At 41.0% G+C, this 14,927-nt stretch overlaps 2 protein-coding genes across 3 annotated transcripts in view; one reads left to right on the top strand and one right to left on the bottom strand.

Annotated features, from left to right (window-relative positions):
* RALGPS2 (Ral GEF with PH domain and SH3 binding motif 2) overlaps window positions 1-9,568 on the bottom strand; it is a 156,041-nt gene extending 146,473 nt beyond the window's left edge. For both annotated transcript variants that reach the window (XM_059147046.1, XM_059147045.1), the window contains exon 1: window positions 9,431-9,568. The gene's annotated coding sequence lies outside the window, so the exon portion shown is untranslated. The remainder of the gene's footprint in view (window positions 1-9,430) is intronic.
* On the top strand, window positions 8,436-9,017 carry LOC131815302 (translation initiation factor IF-2). Its single transcript, XM_059147049.1, has one exon. The coding sequence runs from the start codon at window positions 8,611-8,613 to the stop codon at window positions 9,013-9,015; it is 405 nt and encodes a 134-aa protein (XP_059003032.1). The 5' UTR covers window positions 8,436-8,610; the 3' UTR covers window positions 9,016-9,017.
* Window positions 9,569-14,927: the final 5,359 nt, after the last annotated feature.

Below are 14,927 nucleotides of genomic sequence, written 5' to 3' on the forward strand. Positions count from 1 at the left end.
CCCTAAACACTACCCTGACTTTATCAACACAGGTGAGTTTGACCTCTTCCTGAACTTCAAAATAAAAGAATCATACAGTATATACTCTGTGTCTGCCTTTTTCTGCTCAATATTTTGTTTGTGATATTTACCCATACTTCCCAGGAAGGGCGTAGTCCTTTTTCGCTGATGTGTAGTATTCCAATGTAAAGCATAGTACATATTATCTGTCCATTTTGTTGTCGATGGACATTTGGATTGTGTCTTATTGGGAGTTATGAAAAAAAGCAGTTTTGTTTTTTCAGGTTTCACAACTTATGTTATTTGCACTGTCTCTTAACTTTTAGATATTTCTATTAATAAAAAGGATTAGACAACCCAGAAAAATACAAGAAAAATATCTGGCATCTCACCACATACACAACTACCATTTTCATTTTAAGATTTGTGTTTTACATAACTGATATTATGTTACATATATGCTGTTCCCCCCCCCCCCAAATCAATTCCTTTTCCTTTCAGTTATTTTTTCCCTTTTTTCTCTCCCTCTCACCTTAGCTCAACTAGTAACAAACCTTTATATTTAATGTGCAACATTTTTCCATCCTTACTAGATCACCTAGATCACTTACACACATATGCACAAATACACATACATTAGGTTTTTGTTGTTTTACAAAAAACGAGATACTTTATATATTCCTCTGCATCCTGCTTTCCTCAAATATGATGGCAATGTCCTCACATCACTGATTACTTTTGCCATAACTTATTTTTTAACAGCTTTATTAAGATATAATTTCCATACCATAACAACCTACCTGTTTAAAGTGTGTAATTCAGAAGATTAAGAATACATTTATCATGATGGGCACTTACTAATGTACAGAATTCCTGAATCACTATATTGTATACCTGAAACTAATATGACACTTCATGTTAACAATACTGGAATTGAAACTTTAAAAAATAAATTGCATGATTCAATGGTAAGTAAAACCATCCCCACTCAATTTTAGAACTTTTCATCACCTCAGAACCCAGGACCTGGGATCATGACCTCAGCAGAAGGCAGATGCTTAACCGACTCCATGCTCCATGACAGGGCACCCAGGCGCCCAGTCATGGAGCATTTTCTAAGACTATTTATTTAGTTGAGAGAGAGAGAGAGAGAGATAGACAATCTGAAGTAGACTCTTTGCTGAGCAGGGAGCCCCACGCAGGGCTCTATCTCACAACCATGAGATTACAACCTGAGCTGAAACCAAGAGTTGAGGCTCAACCAACTGTGCCACTCAAATGCCTCGCTCCAAGACATTCATTTTTTAAGATTTTATTTATTTATTTGCTTGACAGAGAGGAGAGAGAGCGAGAGAAAGCACAAGCAAGGGGAGCAACAGAGAGAGAGAGAAGCAGACTCCACGCTGAGTGGGCTCGATCCCAGGACTCGAACCAAAGGCAGATGCTTATCCCACTGAACCACCCAGGTACCCCCCAAGACTTTTTAAAAAAATGAACAGATAAATAAGTGACTGTTTAAAAAAAAAAAAAGATTATTTATTTATTTGAGAAAGAGAATGAGAGAGAAAGAGCATGAGAGGAGATAGGTCAAAGGGAGAAAAAGACTCCCTGCCAAACAGAGGGAGCCAGATGCGGAACTCAATCCCAGGACTCCAGGATCATGACCTGAGCCGAAGGCAGTTGCTTAAGCAACTCAGCCACCCAAGTGCCCAAATGAATGATTCTTAAATCAAAGTCTGCACGTGGAGAAAAAATTATAGTACTTTCTTTTGGCATTGCTCTAGATATAAGCATTATATAGGCTAAATTTGTATGCATTAAAATATATACACATATATGTACAGATCACATATGAAAATATGTCTGATGAGATAAATAAAATAACCCTATCTAAAATTTAGAAAAAAAAAAAAAAAAAAAACCACCTAAAGTAAGATATCTTACAATGATGAGATGTTAGATGTACTCCTAGTAAGTCAGGGATATGACATTCAAGTGGGCCCTTCATGCTGCTGCCCAGAAATCACACCGTATTTCCCCCTTCTGTTCTGTTTTCTTTTCCACTCTTTGAAAGAGGACTATAGGGGCACCTGGGTGGCTCAGTGGGTTAAAGCCTCTGCCTTTGGCTCAGGTCATGATCCCAGGGTTCTGTGATTGAGCCCTGCATCAGGCTCTCTGCCCAGCAGAGAGCCTGCTTCGTCCTCTCTCTCTCTCTGCCTGCCTCTCTGCCTACTTACAGTCTCTTTCTGTCACATAAATAAATAAAATCTTAAAAAAAAAAAAAAAAAAGAGGACTATATCATGTATTTTTTCCTGTTTTCAAACCCCTAATATAGACTCCTATTCTTCCTTATCCTCAACCAGTGACTTATTTTCCTTAGGTGAAACCCTGCCCAAGCCACCACTATCATATCTGTGCCTATAATCAGTGGACCCCTCAACAATACAAGGTTGACTGTGTGGGTCCACTTACTTATATGTGGATTTTTTTTTCCAATAAATACAGTACAGTGCTGTAAATGTATTTTCTCTTAAAATTTTCATAGTAACATTTTATTTTGTGTAGCTTACTTTGAGAATGTGTATATAATTCATATCAATATACAAAATATGTGTTGGCTGTTTACATTATTAATAAGGTTTCCTGTCAACTATAGGCTATTAGTAGTTAAGTTTTGGGGAAGTCAAAGGTCATATATGACTTCTGGATGACACAGAGGTTGGCGCCCCAACCTCTGTGTTGTTCAAGGGTCAACTGTATTCCATCTTCTCTCCTGTTTCTATAACCTCTCCATACTCCTATTAAAGCAAAGGCTAATCCTTCCACCTGTGCACATAGATCAGGAGTCAGCAAACCATGCCCATGCTATCTATGGCTGCTTTCAGGCTATTAAAGTAAAGCTGAGTAGTAGTAACAGAGACTGTTTTGCCCACAAAGCCTAAAATACTTACTATCTAGCCCTTTGAAGAAAACTTTGCTGACCACTATAGATTATCTCTCCTCTCATCTAATATGGGCACAGCTGGTTGCAAGGGCCCATTAAGTTCCATGCACAAGAAATAAAGTAATATCCACACAAGAAACATACAGTATCAGTGATGTATCAGATATACTCATGACAAAAAAAGAAGGATCTTAACAGGGAGAGGTCACCTATTAAGGATGAAGACTGAATGGCAAGACTCTCGAATAACCACTTGAAACTAGGAAATTATAAGGCAATCCCTTAAATCTTCAGGGAAAATTCTACCTTAGAATTCTATACCCTAACCAGCCAAATTATTAACCAGGTATTAGCATGGAAGCAAGCTATTTTCAGCCATACAAACATCTCAAAAATTTCACCTCCTCATACATTCTCTCTCTTGAAAGTTAGAGTGATGCATCTCTCTAAAACAGAGGTATAAATGGAGAAAGAAGGCGGCATGGATCTGGAGACCACAGGCTCTGATAAAGGCAAAAGACAGAACTCAAGAATCCTGAAGGCAAATCATGAGCTAAACCTGGGTGGCAGAAGTCGAGAACCACCGTGTAGATTTGAGCAAAAGCATAGAAAGACCTAAGGTTTTTCCCAATTTTTAAAAATCTGAGCAATCAAATATCTGATGTGCTTAAACATCCTGGGACAACATCTTAATTAAAAAAAAAAAAAAATCAGAGACAAATGGGAAGCTAAGCAAAATTTAAAAAGAAAAAATTTTTACTCTAAGAAATATCATCATAGTACACTGCAAAGGTCAATGGTGAACATATTACGGGGTCATAATAATGTGAAAAGTGAACACTGCTTTAACCAAAAGCATGATATACTGGGTGATAAAAGATGATGTTCAAGATGGCCCAAGAATCCTAAAGCACAGACTCAGCTCCCACAGTAGCAAGCCAGGAGATAGTATGTAAAGTTGAAAAACAAAAAGTATTTTAAACTATGGGAGTAAATATCAGAAGAAACACCTAAAAGTATCAAAACTGAATGATGCTCTGAGAGCAGAACGTAAGAGGAAAGTTATACCAAAATGAAGCAGGGAACGGTGTTTTTCATTTTAAGTCCTGTAGTACGATTTTCTTTTTAACTGCAGTTGTATTATTTAAAGTCAACAATTAATGTGTTTGTTTAAAAAAAAAAAAATGGGTTTTGTGTCATTTAAGGTCAGTTAATTCACTCACCACAAATATTACCTAGGTATTGACTATGTGCTAAGTACTTTTCTGGGTGCTAGGAACACAATAGTGCAGGGAAAAAAGCCCTTGCCCTCATGAAACTTATATCCAAAGGGAAAAAAATAATAAACAAATTAATGTATGCTATAATGTCAGCTAAATTAATGTTGTGAAGAAAAATAAAGGTAAGGGTAGAGTGTGGTAAGGATGCTACTTCAGTAGAGTTTTCAGAAAAGGGGTCCTTCCAAGAATTAGCAAAAAGGAAATCAACCTAAAAATGAAAATGTGTTTTGAGAAAACGTCATGAAAGTAGGATTACAGGAGGGTATCAATTAAGTTCAAGGTGAGAGCTTCATTTTAAGCCTCTCATACTCCAAAGCAAAGTATCATTCAAGAGCCTACACCGAAGTTCTCAGTGGCACACAAATTGCTAGGCACCCTTGACCTAAAGTCACAGGAATACCGCTATTTATACTCTTCCTATATCCATAGCTAGCCATTACATATTAAAGTTACCACATAAATTTATACTCAAACTTTTTTCTATAGAATATGTAAATGTTTATATTTTAACTATGCAGTTAAAAGTTTTCCTAAATCAAAAGCTCAACAAATTATTCAAGAAGGATTTCAGTTTAATTCCAAGTTACCAAAATTCATCATATCCGATCTTCATTCTCTCACTACAATTAAACAATAAACATTGGGAATAAGACGCCTTTAAAGAAACAATTTATAGGGTAATGCAAAACATTCACTTTCCTTTCAAAGGACCCTCACTCAGAGGCCTGAGGTAGAGTTTCAATCTCTTGAATTATCTTTTCACTGAAAATTGAGTGACTAAAAAAAATGTATTAAGGTTGAAGAGATAACTTTATCCCAAATATGGCTGTTATACAATAGAACCTCATATTCAAAAAGTAGGATTTTAATGTCTTATTCCCAAAATATTATACCTTAAAAGTACACCAAAACTGTGTCTTTTTTATACAGCACAATAACTGATAATGAATGAAAGAAAGGCAGGCAGGGACAAACCCCCCAGCCCCAAAGAGGAAACCACCCTTAGAAGGATTTAATAAGGAGCCCACCACCTCTCCCACTGATAGGTAGATGACAAAAACCTGACTGGATGACAGGTGCAGGGAGTTAATCTGATTAAAACACCGCCTGCCAACAAGCCCATAAAGATCCCTAGTTCTAGGGGTGCCTGGGTGGCTCAGTTAAGCATCTGCCTTTGGCTCAGGTCATGATCCAAGGGTCTTGGGATTGAGTCCCCCATCAAGACTGGCAGAGGGCTCCCTGCTCTGCAGAGTTTGCTGCTCCCTCTTCCCCTCCCCCTGTTCACAATCGCTCTCACTCACTCTCTCTCTCTCTCACACACACACACACACACACACACACACACGTGCTCAAACAACAACAAGGAAGAAACCCTAAATCTAAATGCCAAATAAGCAACCCTCTTGGGTCCCCTCCCGCGTCAGGAGCTTTGTACTATCACTCAGTAAGGTTTGCTGCCACCATTCTTCTCTGGTCTCTCTCCATTCTTGACCAAGAACTGGGGACAACAAAGGAGAAGAAATCCTGTAATAGCGATACTTTTGGATTTTAAATAGGTTTTAAAGTTTAACTCGCAAAAAGAAAGTAAATCCAACTGTTTCAATTAGGGTAGGGTTTAAAGTTTAAATGTTATTTAGAAATTTCTGGAAAAGCAAACCAGTAACAACTGTACGCACTGATGTTGATGCTCTCCCCACCAAGCTCTACCGTCCTAAGATGGAGCACTGCAGTACAGCAACAGCTACAACTCAGGTTTGGGATGACTGCTTGCTCACAGGCCTTGTGCTTTCACATCTAAAATTGAGATAATAATGCCTACAAAGACAGCAGTCCTGGGGGGTGCCTGGGTGGCTCAGTCTGTTGAGCATCCAACTCTTCTTGATTTTGGCTGGGGTCATGATCTCCAGGTCCTGGGACTGAACCCCACAAGGGCTCCAGGTGTCAGGAGTCCGCCTGGGGATCCTCTATCTTCCCTCTCCCTCGGCTCCTCCCCTCGGAAGCACGCACTCATGCGCGTGCATGCTCTCTAAAATAAGTAGATCTTTAAAACAACAACAAAGTTAGCAGCTCTGTCAATGAGAAGTACCCATATATTTAAGTATCAATAATGCATATTAAAAAGCTTTGTGATCACAAAGAACTACACCAATAATCATATTTTAAACAAAAAAGAAAACTATCACTTCCAAATTTTTCTGATTTCAGCAAAAATGGCTATCAGAGTCTATGGAAGAAGAGTGGGACACTGGTCCACTCACACACACAGCCAGAAAAAGAAAATGTAGGTTTTTTTTTTTTTTTAAAGACTATTTATTTGTCAGAGCACATCAGGGGGAGAGGTAGGCAGAGGAGAAGCTCCGCTGAGCAGGGAGCCAAAAGCAGGACTCCATCCCTGGACCCCTGGGATTATGACCTGAGCTGGAAGCAGAGGCTTAACAGGCTGAACCTCCCAGGCGTTCCAAGAAAAGATGATGTTTTTTAAAATTTAGACTTAAAAAAAAATTAGACTTCCTCATAAACAAGTGCCAAGAGAGACTATTTTTAGCAAATATTTTACTCTACAAACCAAAAGACTAAAGTTGTTTAACCACATGCAAACTGCGCATCATCTGACTTCAGGTAGAGTATTTATTTTTGGTTATACTTGGGAACCAGATACCCAATGTATATAAACCTCAGCATATTTCTTAAACAACTGTCTTAATGCTTTTGTTCACTCAGTAATAATTCCCACTATTCTTAGAAGGAAAAAACACAAACAATATCCTTAACCAAAACTCATCACAGGTGATTTTACTTCTTAACCTTTAAAACTAACATTAAACAAACAGCATTATCTGACAATGACTAATAGATTATTTACTCATTTAGTCTTTAAACTCCACCAGAGCACAGACCTGTCTTTTTCTGTTGTATCAAAAATTCGGAGGCACCTAACTGGCACCGATTATGTACTCAATAAGTATGTGTGGAATGAATGAATGATGGAATGAGTAAACTGGGCTTCTAGACTAAAGCTTAAGTGTGTAAAGTTGCAACAGAACATTTTCACTTATATATATATCCATCACTGGGTACAAACAACCACAGTCTCAATTACAATGACACAGTAAACTGAAAAAGACACATACTATGTATTTGAAAACACAACTCTATTACTGGTATGTAACACACAAAGTAAAAGATTCACAAAGCCAGTTTTTTAGGTTTTTTTCCTCAAGAAATTTTCTTTCTTTTCTAATATCAAAATATACACATATATTAGAAAAGGCATGCTGCAATCTTGATAAACCAAACACTATCTTTAGAGTTCTGTTGCAATGGAATAATTTAGGCAAAGTGAACAGTATTTCTGGAGTTCACACAAAATATTTTGAAAAGTCAAAGTCCTTAATTAAAGGTTAAATAAAATGAGTATATTTCAAAACTATATTGAATTTTTAAAAGGGAAAATAAACCAAGCTTAGAATAATGTATACAAAAAGTCATCTAGTATCCTTTATTTGATCTTTAAGCTAGTAAGACAAGTTATTTTCCAAATTTTTAAAGCTGTATTATAAACTTCAGACTCACAAAGCTTGAATTAGAGAAGTTACTTTTATTAAGGTGACACTGTTTGGTAAGTTCCTTCATATAATTCTAAAGTCTACAGTATGATATTCAGCAGTAACAGTACAGTAATATACATTATATTCATGATTCTACCCAACTTGCACAAGCATTATTATCTGGGTGGAACAGGCTTTATGGCTAGCAAGCTGTGATCTGTGAATGCAATAATATACATGCATGGATCGAAGTTTTCCAAGATTCTGAGGGTCATCTTCAAAGAGACTTAAACAAGAGTAGATCTGACGGGTGAATACAAAAATACAACAAAATCAATTCATAAACACCGGTACAAAAACAAGGCTCTCTACAAAAACTACAAGCGTTGGAGAAGGAAAAAAAAAAAAAAAATCCAGGGCACATAAAAGATAAAACACAATTAATTGCTGCCTGTGTTTCCTACTTTACGGTATTAAACAGCGGTTATTAGATACTCCTTTTTAGCGCTCTCTTAAACAGGAATTTAGTGTTTCAATTGCCCCTCCTCCACAGTTAACATCAGTGCCCTTTCTTCCTCCTCCCTTACCCCTCCCAGTTCAAACAAATTAACATTTGTACGAAGGTACCTCCTATCAGCTCGCAGCTTCTTCCCAAACACGCCCACGTACACTGAAACTGGCCTGCGTCTACACAACACACAGCTACAGGAAAAGAGCTCCGAGGGGGGTAGGTGGGAGGGTAATTTAGCTCCGCACAGGTTTATGGCTATTTTCCAGGTATTAGCTCCTCACGCTTAGCTCGGGTTTCCGCCAAATCACCTCCAAAACCCGGTGTTTATGAGCCTACCTAATCCCATACTGCAATGGAATTCCAGATATTTGCAGACAGATATCCCGGCTTTGCAAGTGTTTGATCAGATCCGTCCGAAATCTCTTTGCTCGATACGCCCGCTCCCATCCGTACAGCAACCCGACCCCCGGCCGCGCCCCCGGCCCCGCACCACGCCGCGCGCCCGGCCCGAGGCCAACGCAGGACCAGCGTCTCCCGGCCCGGGGCTGGCGGGCGACCCGGGCTGCGGGGGCTCGGCAACAGGTCACCCTGACCGCGGGCGCGGGTTCGCGGGCTGCCGGCTCAGCTACCGGCTTCGGGGGCGCAGCGCCAGGGCCAGGGGAGGGGGTGTGGCCCGGCTCCGCGGTCCCGGCGCGTTGGTCCGGACTCCCGCTCACCTGAAGGGAGGCTGAGGCACAGCCGGCAGCCAGGGCAGCGCGGGCGGAGGCCAGGAGCTTTCGCCACCCAGAAGGGAGAGCGAGGCTGCCTCAGGGGGCCACCGCGCCCCCGGTCTCGCCACAGAGACCGGGAGCTGGGACCGCCCGGCCGCCTCCAGCCTCCGAGAGCGAGCCGCCGAGGGAGGCGCGGCCCCGGGCCCCCAGCACCCTCCTCCCTCAGCCGGAGCCTCGCAGCCCCCTCTCCGTGCCGAGGACGAGCAGCCCCGGGGCCCGCGGCCAACAGCTCCACACCGCAGCGCCGGAGCCGCCGCCATTCCCCGCGCCGCCGCCGCTGCAGCTCCGCGCCGCCCGGGGGGCGCAGCGCACCCACCTTCCCTCCCCCGCACCGCCCGCCGAGGCTCCGCACCGGGCCCGCGGCCAGAGCACCGACCTGTGCAGCCGCGGCCGTCGCTTCGAAGGATGGGAAGACGACGCCGGCTTCAGGTTTCGTCGTCGCCGCCGCCACCACCGCCGGCCACCACCGCCTAGGCTAGCGCCCGGCGACCCGAGCAGTCGGCGTCTCTCATTCAGCGCCCGCCGCCGCCGCCGCCGCCGCTCCGGGGAGGGGATTAAGCTGGATCCACCCCGTCAGCGCCGGGGGGTGGGGGAGGAGAGCGGACCTGGCGGGAGCGCGCAGGGAGGGCGGGGCGGAGCCGTGCGCGCGCGCACCAAACGAGCGCACGAGCGCGTGCCCCCTGCGCCGCGACCGGCAGGGTCTTCGCCGCGCGCGCCGCGCCAGCCGCTCTACTGCCCCACAAGCCCAACCGCCGCGGGGGACCGTTGTCCGCGGCGCGCGCCGCTTGCCGCAGACCCTCGGCCCCGCGCTCGCGGGAGGGAGGGGCCGCTACGCGCGCTACGGAGGGGCGGAGAAGGGTTGGAGGGCCGACAGGTGGGGCACCCGCCGCAGCCGACCACCTCCTCCCGCCACGCGGCCCAACACGGTGAAATCCACCCTGGTGTCCGTCGCTTTCAGCGCCGGCACCTCATCTTTAAGGCCGGAGAACAAAGTCTGGAAACCCTTGGCCCCCAGATGAGATATTCCGCCCGCTCCAGGGGTGGTTTGACAATTAGTCGCTGCGGGCAAGTGAGGGGGTTCCGGATGTGCAGAGCCACCCCACTGCAGTAGAACATAAATTATGGTGATCAATACTCTCACACAGAAAGACTGGGGAAGTGTTAGAAGTAGGCCTTGGTAAGGGTTATGCAGGGGACTGCCTGCCCTTGGCTTCATAAGCAAATGACAGAAATTTGACATCCCCGGGGTCTCAGATGGATGAGTTCTGGGTGAAAAGTATTTTCCCGTCAATGCGTGAACAAGATTCTGAAATCTCAAATATTTTCTGTGAATGAAAAAGGAATGGATGCGGGATGAACGGTGGAACGGTGTTGTTTTGGAGGGTGCACTGTATGGGATGGCCTACTTAAAATTAGCAACATTTGATGCCCTGTGACTGTAAATGGAAGGTTTTAAGTGAGCCACCTTTATACACGCTGTCATTAGACCACTTGGAAATGGATGAGTATTCGATGATCCGCAGCTCGCTCTTGAAGGCCACGTGCAGTTGGATGCGGACGGAATACTATGCACTAGCCTTGGGTATAAAACATGAGAGAACCAAAATTGTTCCCATTTGGTTTCTTTCCTCCCTTTAATAACCACTGAGCAGAAATGATTAATCTTGTATATTGAAGAATGCTCATTATTTCCTTCTTTGATCTCCTGGTATCCTAGCCGTTTACTCTTAGGGAAGCTAGAATGTCTTCAACGCCTTCCTTTCAACAGGGTTATTTCTTTAAAGCCTTCCCTCCCCCTCTCCACAAGGAGTAGGAAAGGTAGGAAGGAAAAACAAGGGTAGGAAGAGTTTATGGTTTTTGAATGTTATTGCATTTTGCTTTCAAAGACAGTCTTGAAAGGAATCATAATGAAATCACTGGGAGAAGTAGAGAAACCAAAAGAAGGGAAAAAACAACTTTCAAATAGAATAGGCTTAGAAAAAAGAAAACAGACTATTGGTTAAAAGGGGGGAAGTGTGTTAGGTATACAGGAAGTTTTCCCATAGATGCTAATTGCTCCAAGTCCCAAAGAAACAACAGGCAAACAATTAGCACTTGGAGGAAAAGTCCTTCTAGTTATCAAGTTAGGTAAATGTTTATCCTTTCTTAAGTGTTAATAAGAGATTAAGGAAAAGGTTGACTATGTGCCAATAATAATACATACAACAATTACACACACACACATCCCATTTTAAGAAATAAATATTTAGAAATAAGAAAACTGAGGAACAACGGGGAATTCTAGATTTAACGTCTTGGAATTACTTTAAACTTGAATTAGGGTTTCATAAAAACAAATAAGCCTGTGTTTCTACATCTACCAATAATTTTCACAGTTTACCATAAGAGCAGTGAAGTTTTCATTTGGATTTTGACAAGAAAAAAGCATATGACTCAGGAAGGCAGGCCATGGATATACTAAATTCTTATTAGTACTGAATTTTGGAGTTTGGAATAATTACTCAAAATCTGTTTCTCATGTTGATAATCTCTAAAATAATAGTTTTATTAACCTTTAGAGTTGTGTTGAGCTCAAACTTCTGAAATTGGTGAGATTAAAAATTATGAATAAAAATATGGAAAGAAATTAATTCTCAACATCTTTTTTTTTTTGTCATAGCTTGGGAATTATTTTAGAAAGCCAGTGTCCCTTCCTAATTATTGATATGCAAATGGAACAATGCCTTTTTATATTTAAAGAGGACCAGCAGCAAATTTTCTTTATCAGAGCATCTTTTATCACAGTTAAATTCTGTACGTTGCTTTTTGTATTCCATTTGCTTTTGTCAGAAGACAAGAAACATGCAAAGTCTTAGTGTAACAAAAAATACTAATGTATAAAAGAGAAATGCCATTATATAAAATACAAATCAATAAGAATTCAATATGCTTAAAATTGTTTCAGAGGAATCACCAAATCAATAAGAATTCAATATGCTTAAAATTGTTTCAGAGGAATCACCATTATGTAACAGTTTTATTACTATCCATCAAAATTATTTCCAAGGGCTAAGCCAAATAACTCATTTAGATATAGAACAAGCCATTTCAGAGAAAAGAGACCACCACGGCAAGAACCAAATCAACAAACAACTCCTCTCATTACTGCTGTGAAAATCAAACGGTCATAGTTAGAAAGCTTATTTCAATAACCCCTAATTCTGTTACAACCAACAGAATTTCTGTAATGACATAGACCTCTATTATTTCTCTAACCATTAATCTCTTTTTTCAAATATATAAATATTGGCCGGACATTTTTTAAAAAGTTATTGGTTACGTTTGCAATGTTCTAATTAGAAATCTAGGCAAAATAGCATACCCAAGATTCACTCTGAGGGAAAGGATATATGGGAGTACTTTGAAGAGGTAGACACACGCTCTCCAGAAATCTGACACCAAGGTACAAGGAGAGCCTGCCACCATTCCCAATCAAGTGAGACATGCCACAGATACCAAGAACAAAGATAATCAACAGTCCATTCAAACATGAGTACCAACTGTCAAAAGGCATAAGGCCTAATTCAAGATTGATCTGTTTCTCACATGGGCAACTCTATGCAAAGAGTGGATCGCCAGGGAAGTATTTACTTAGTGGTGACTAATGTTTCCCCAGAACAAGTCCTGGGGGCCAACTAGTATATAAATAAATGTTTGCATGAACTAATAATTTTCAATATTAACTTTAAAGATGATTTCAGTGGTGCTTCACTTACCTGGACAGGATAAAGAGGGTGTAGTGAGGGATTGAATATAATTAGATATTCTAGATAACAGAGGTTTTCAGCTTAAGCACTAGAAACAATTGAATTTAAACCACATGTATTGATTTTTTTCCCCCTGAAATATCACCAGTTTCTCTGTCTTAAACTAATAAAACATAGTATAGTTTAACCTATTCCTAATGACCCAGAGGTATTTTAAAATCAAAAGCAGTAATACCAAGAGATGTGTGTGGGAGTTTAGAAGTACTTGGTATCCTTCACTATACAATAAATAACTGTGGCCTACTATGTTCCTGAATTCCTTTGAGTCTAATTGATCTGGATGGTGTGCATTATTGACCTTCCTGATGGTGCTACACCACTGCCTGCCTACATGTATCAACATCCCTCCCTTTGAATTGTCTTACCACGTTAGCCTGGGAAATCAAACAACCAATATTTTTAATGTATGTATAAAATAAAAGAATCTCAAAATACGCTAAAACAACTCCAATATGTGTGGAACATTTACTTAATTGAAAGGCCATTTGACAACTTTCATGTTTTCCTCGATATTTTGGACATTTGGGTTTACCAGATAAGTGAATCATTATTGCATTCTACTTCCTTTATATAAATGTTGGACATTGTTCTCCAAACTTAAAGGAAGGTGGGGATTTTATTAATATTTGTCTCAGGAGTTTCCTTATATATCCTGCATCCAAAATAAGGTTAGAATTAAAAGCCCCAGGAACTGATAAATCTGTATCAGTAATAAATAAATAAATTGAGTGGAGAAGAAGGGAGTACTCTTGTTTATGGTGGAATATTGAATGCCAACATGTAAGTGTGGAGGGAGTACTGGAGTTGGACAATCTCCATTTTGCAAACATTGTGGCAAAGATTGGGTAAGACCAAAACCATCAATAGATGCTAAATGTAAGGAGACATTTTGATGAGGAACAGGGTATTTGCATCATCTCACAGTTCTTCCTATAGACTTCCTATTAGTTGCAAGAGAAACTGGACAAAATCTTGACCAGGTAATCAAAATTAATGTCGTGAGTGAGGGAACAGATGGACATTGTCTGCCATGAGATGTGATTCCCAGAGGACACGGCACCTAAGGAGGAAGTTGAACGAGGAATCTGGTAAATATCATATTCCAAATGAAGAATATTCTAGGTCTTGGGATGCCTGGGTGGCTCAGTGGGTGAAGCCTCTGTCTTTGGCTCAGGTTATGATCTCAGGGTCCTCAGGTCATGATCTCAAGGTCCTGGGATCAAGTCCCGCATCGGGTTCTCTGCTTGGCGGGGAGCTTGCTTCCCCCCTCTCTCTGCCCGTCTCTCTGCCTACTTGTGATCTCTCTCTCTCTGTCAAATAAATAAATAAAAATCTTAAAAAAAAAAAAAAAAGAATATTCCAGGTCTTGTTTTTTAATGGAGGAGGGTGGCTGTATTCTTCAAAGATGTCAGCATCACGAAAGACAAAGGCTATGAGCATATTCCAGCCATGGAATATGAGCCATGATAACTAAATGTAATACGAAATACTAGACTGGAACCTTTACTGGGGGTTGGGGGAAATAATTCTATAAAGCACATTATTGGCTTACTTGGAAAACAGGTGGTATATTGATTAGATCAAAGTATCAATGTTAAAATCACCAAAGTGGGTAACTATACCATGGTTTTGTCTCTAAATGCTGTGGTATTAAGGAGTAAAGGACTAGGAGGTATGCATGTTGAGAAATATATATATACAGAGACAGAGAGAGAAGAGAAAACATAATAAAACAAGCAAAGCATTAACAATAGGTGATTTAGGTAAAGGGTATTTAGGTGTTCCCCGAAAATGTCTATAAATTTGAAATTATTTCCAAATGAAAAGCTTTTTTTTAATTTCAAAAAAAGCAGCAGCAGTAAAAGCAATCCAGAGACTCTAACATTATAATTATTTTAAATGACCACCTTAGTGCCAAATCCCACAGGCTTTGTTGACTCCTCCCCTGAAATCGTCTCATCTCTTGGGTTAAAATAATAGAAACAATGCATTTTATAATTGAGGAATCATCTAACTTTTTATTTAATGAATGAGGAAACTGAACCTCAGAGATTGAAGATTTACCTA

The sequence above is a fragment of the Mustela lutreola genome, chromosome 14 (genome assembly GCF_030435805.1).
Source record: "Mustela lutreola isolate mMusLut2 chromosome 14, mMusLut2.pri, whole genome shotgun sequence".
In the NCBI taxonomy this organism is placed as follows: Eukaryota; Metazoa; Chordata; class Mammalia; order Carnivora; family Mustelidae; genus Mustela; species Mustela lutreola.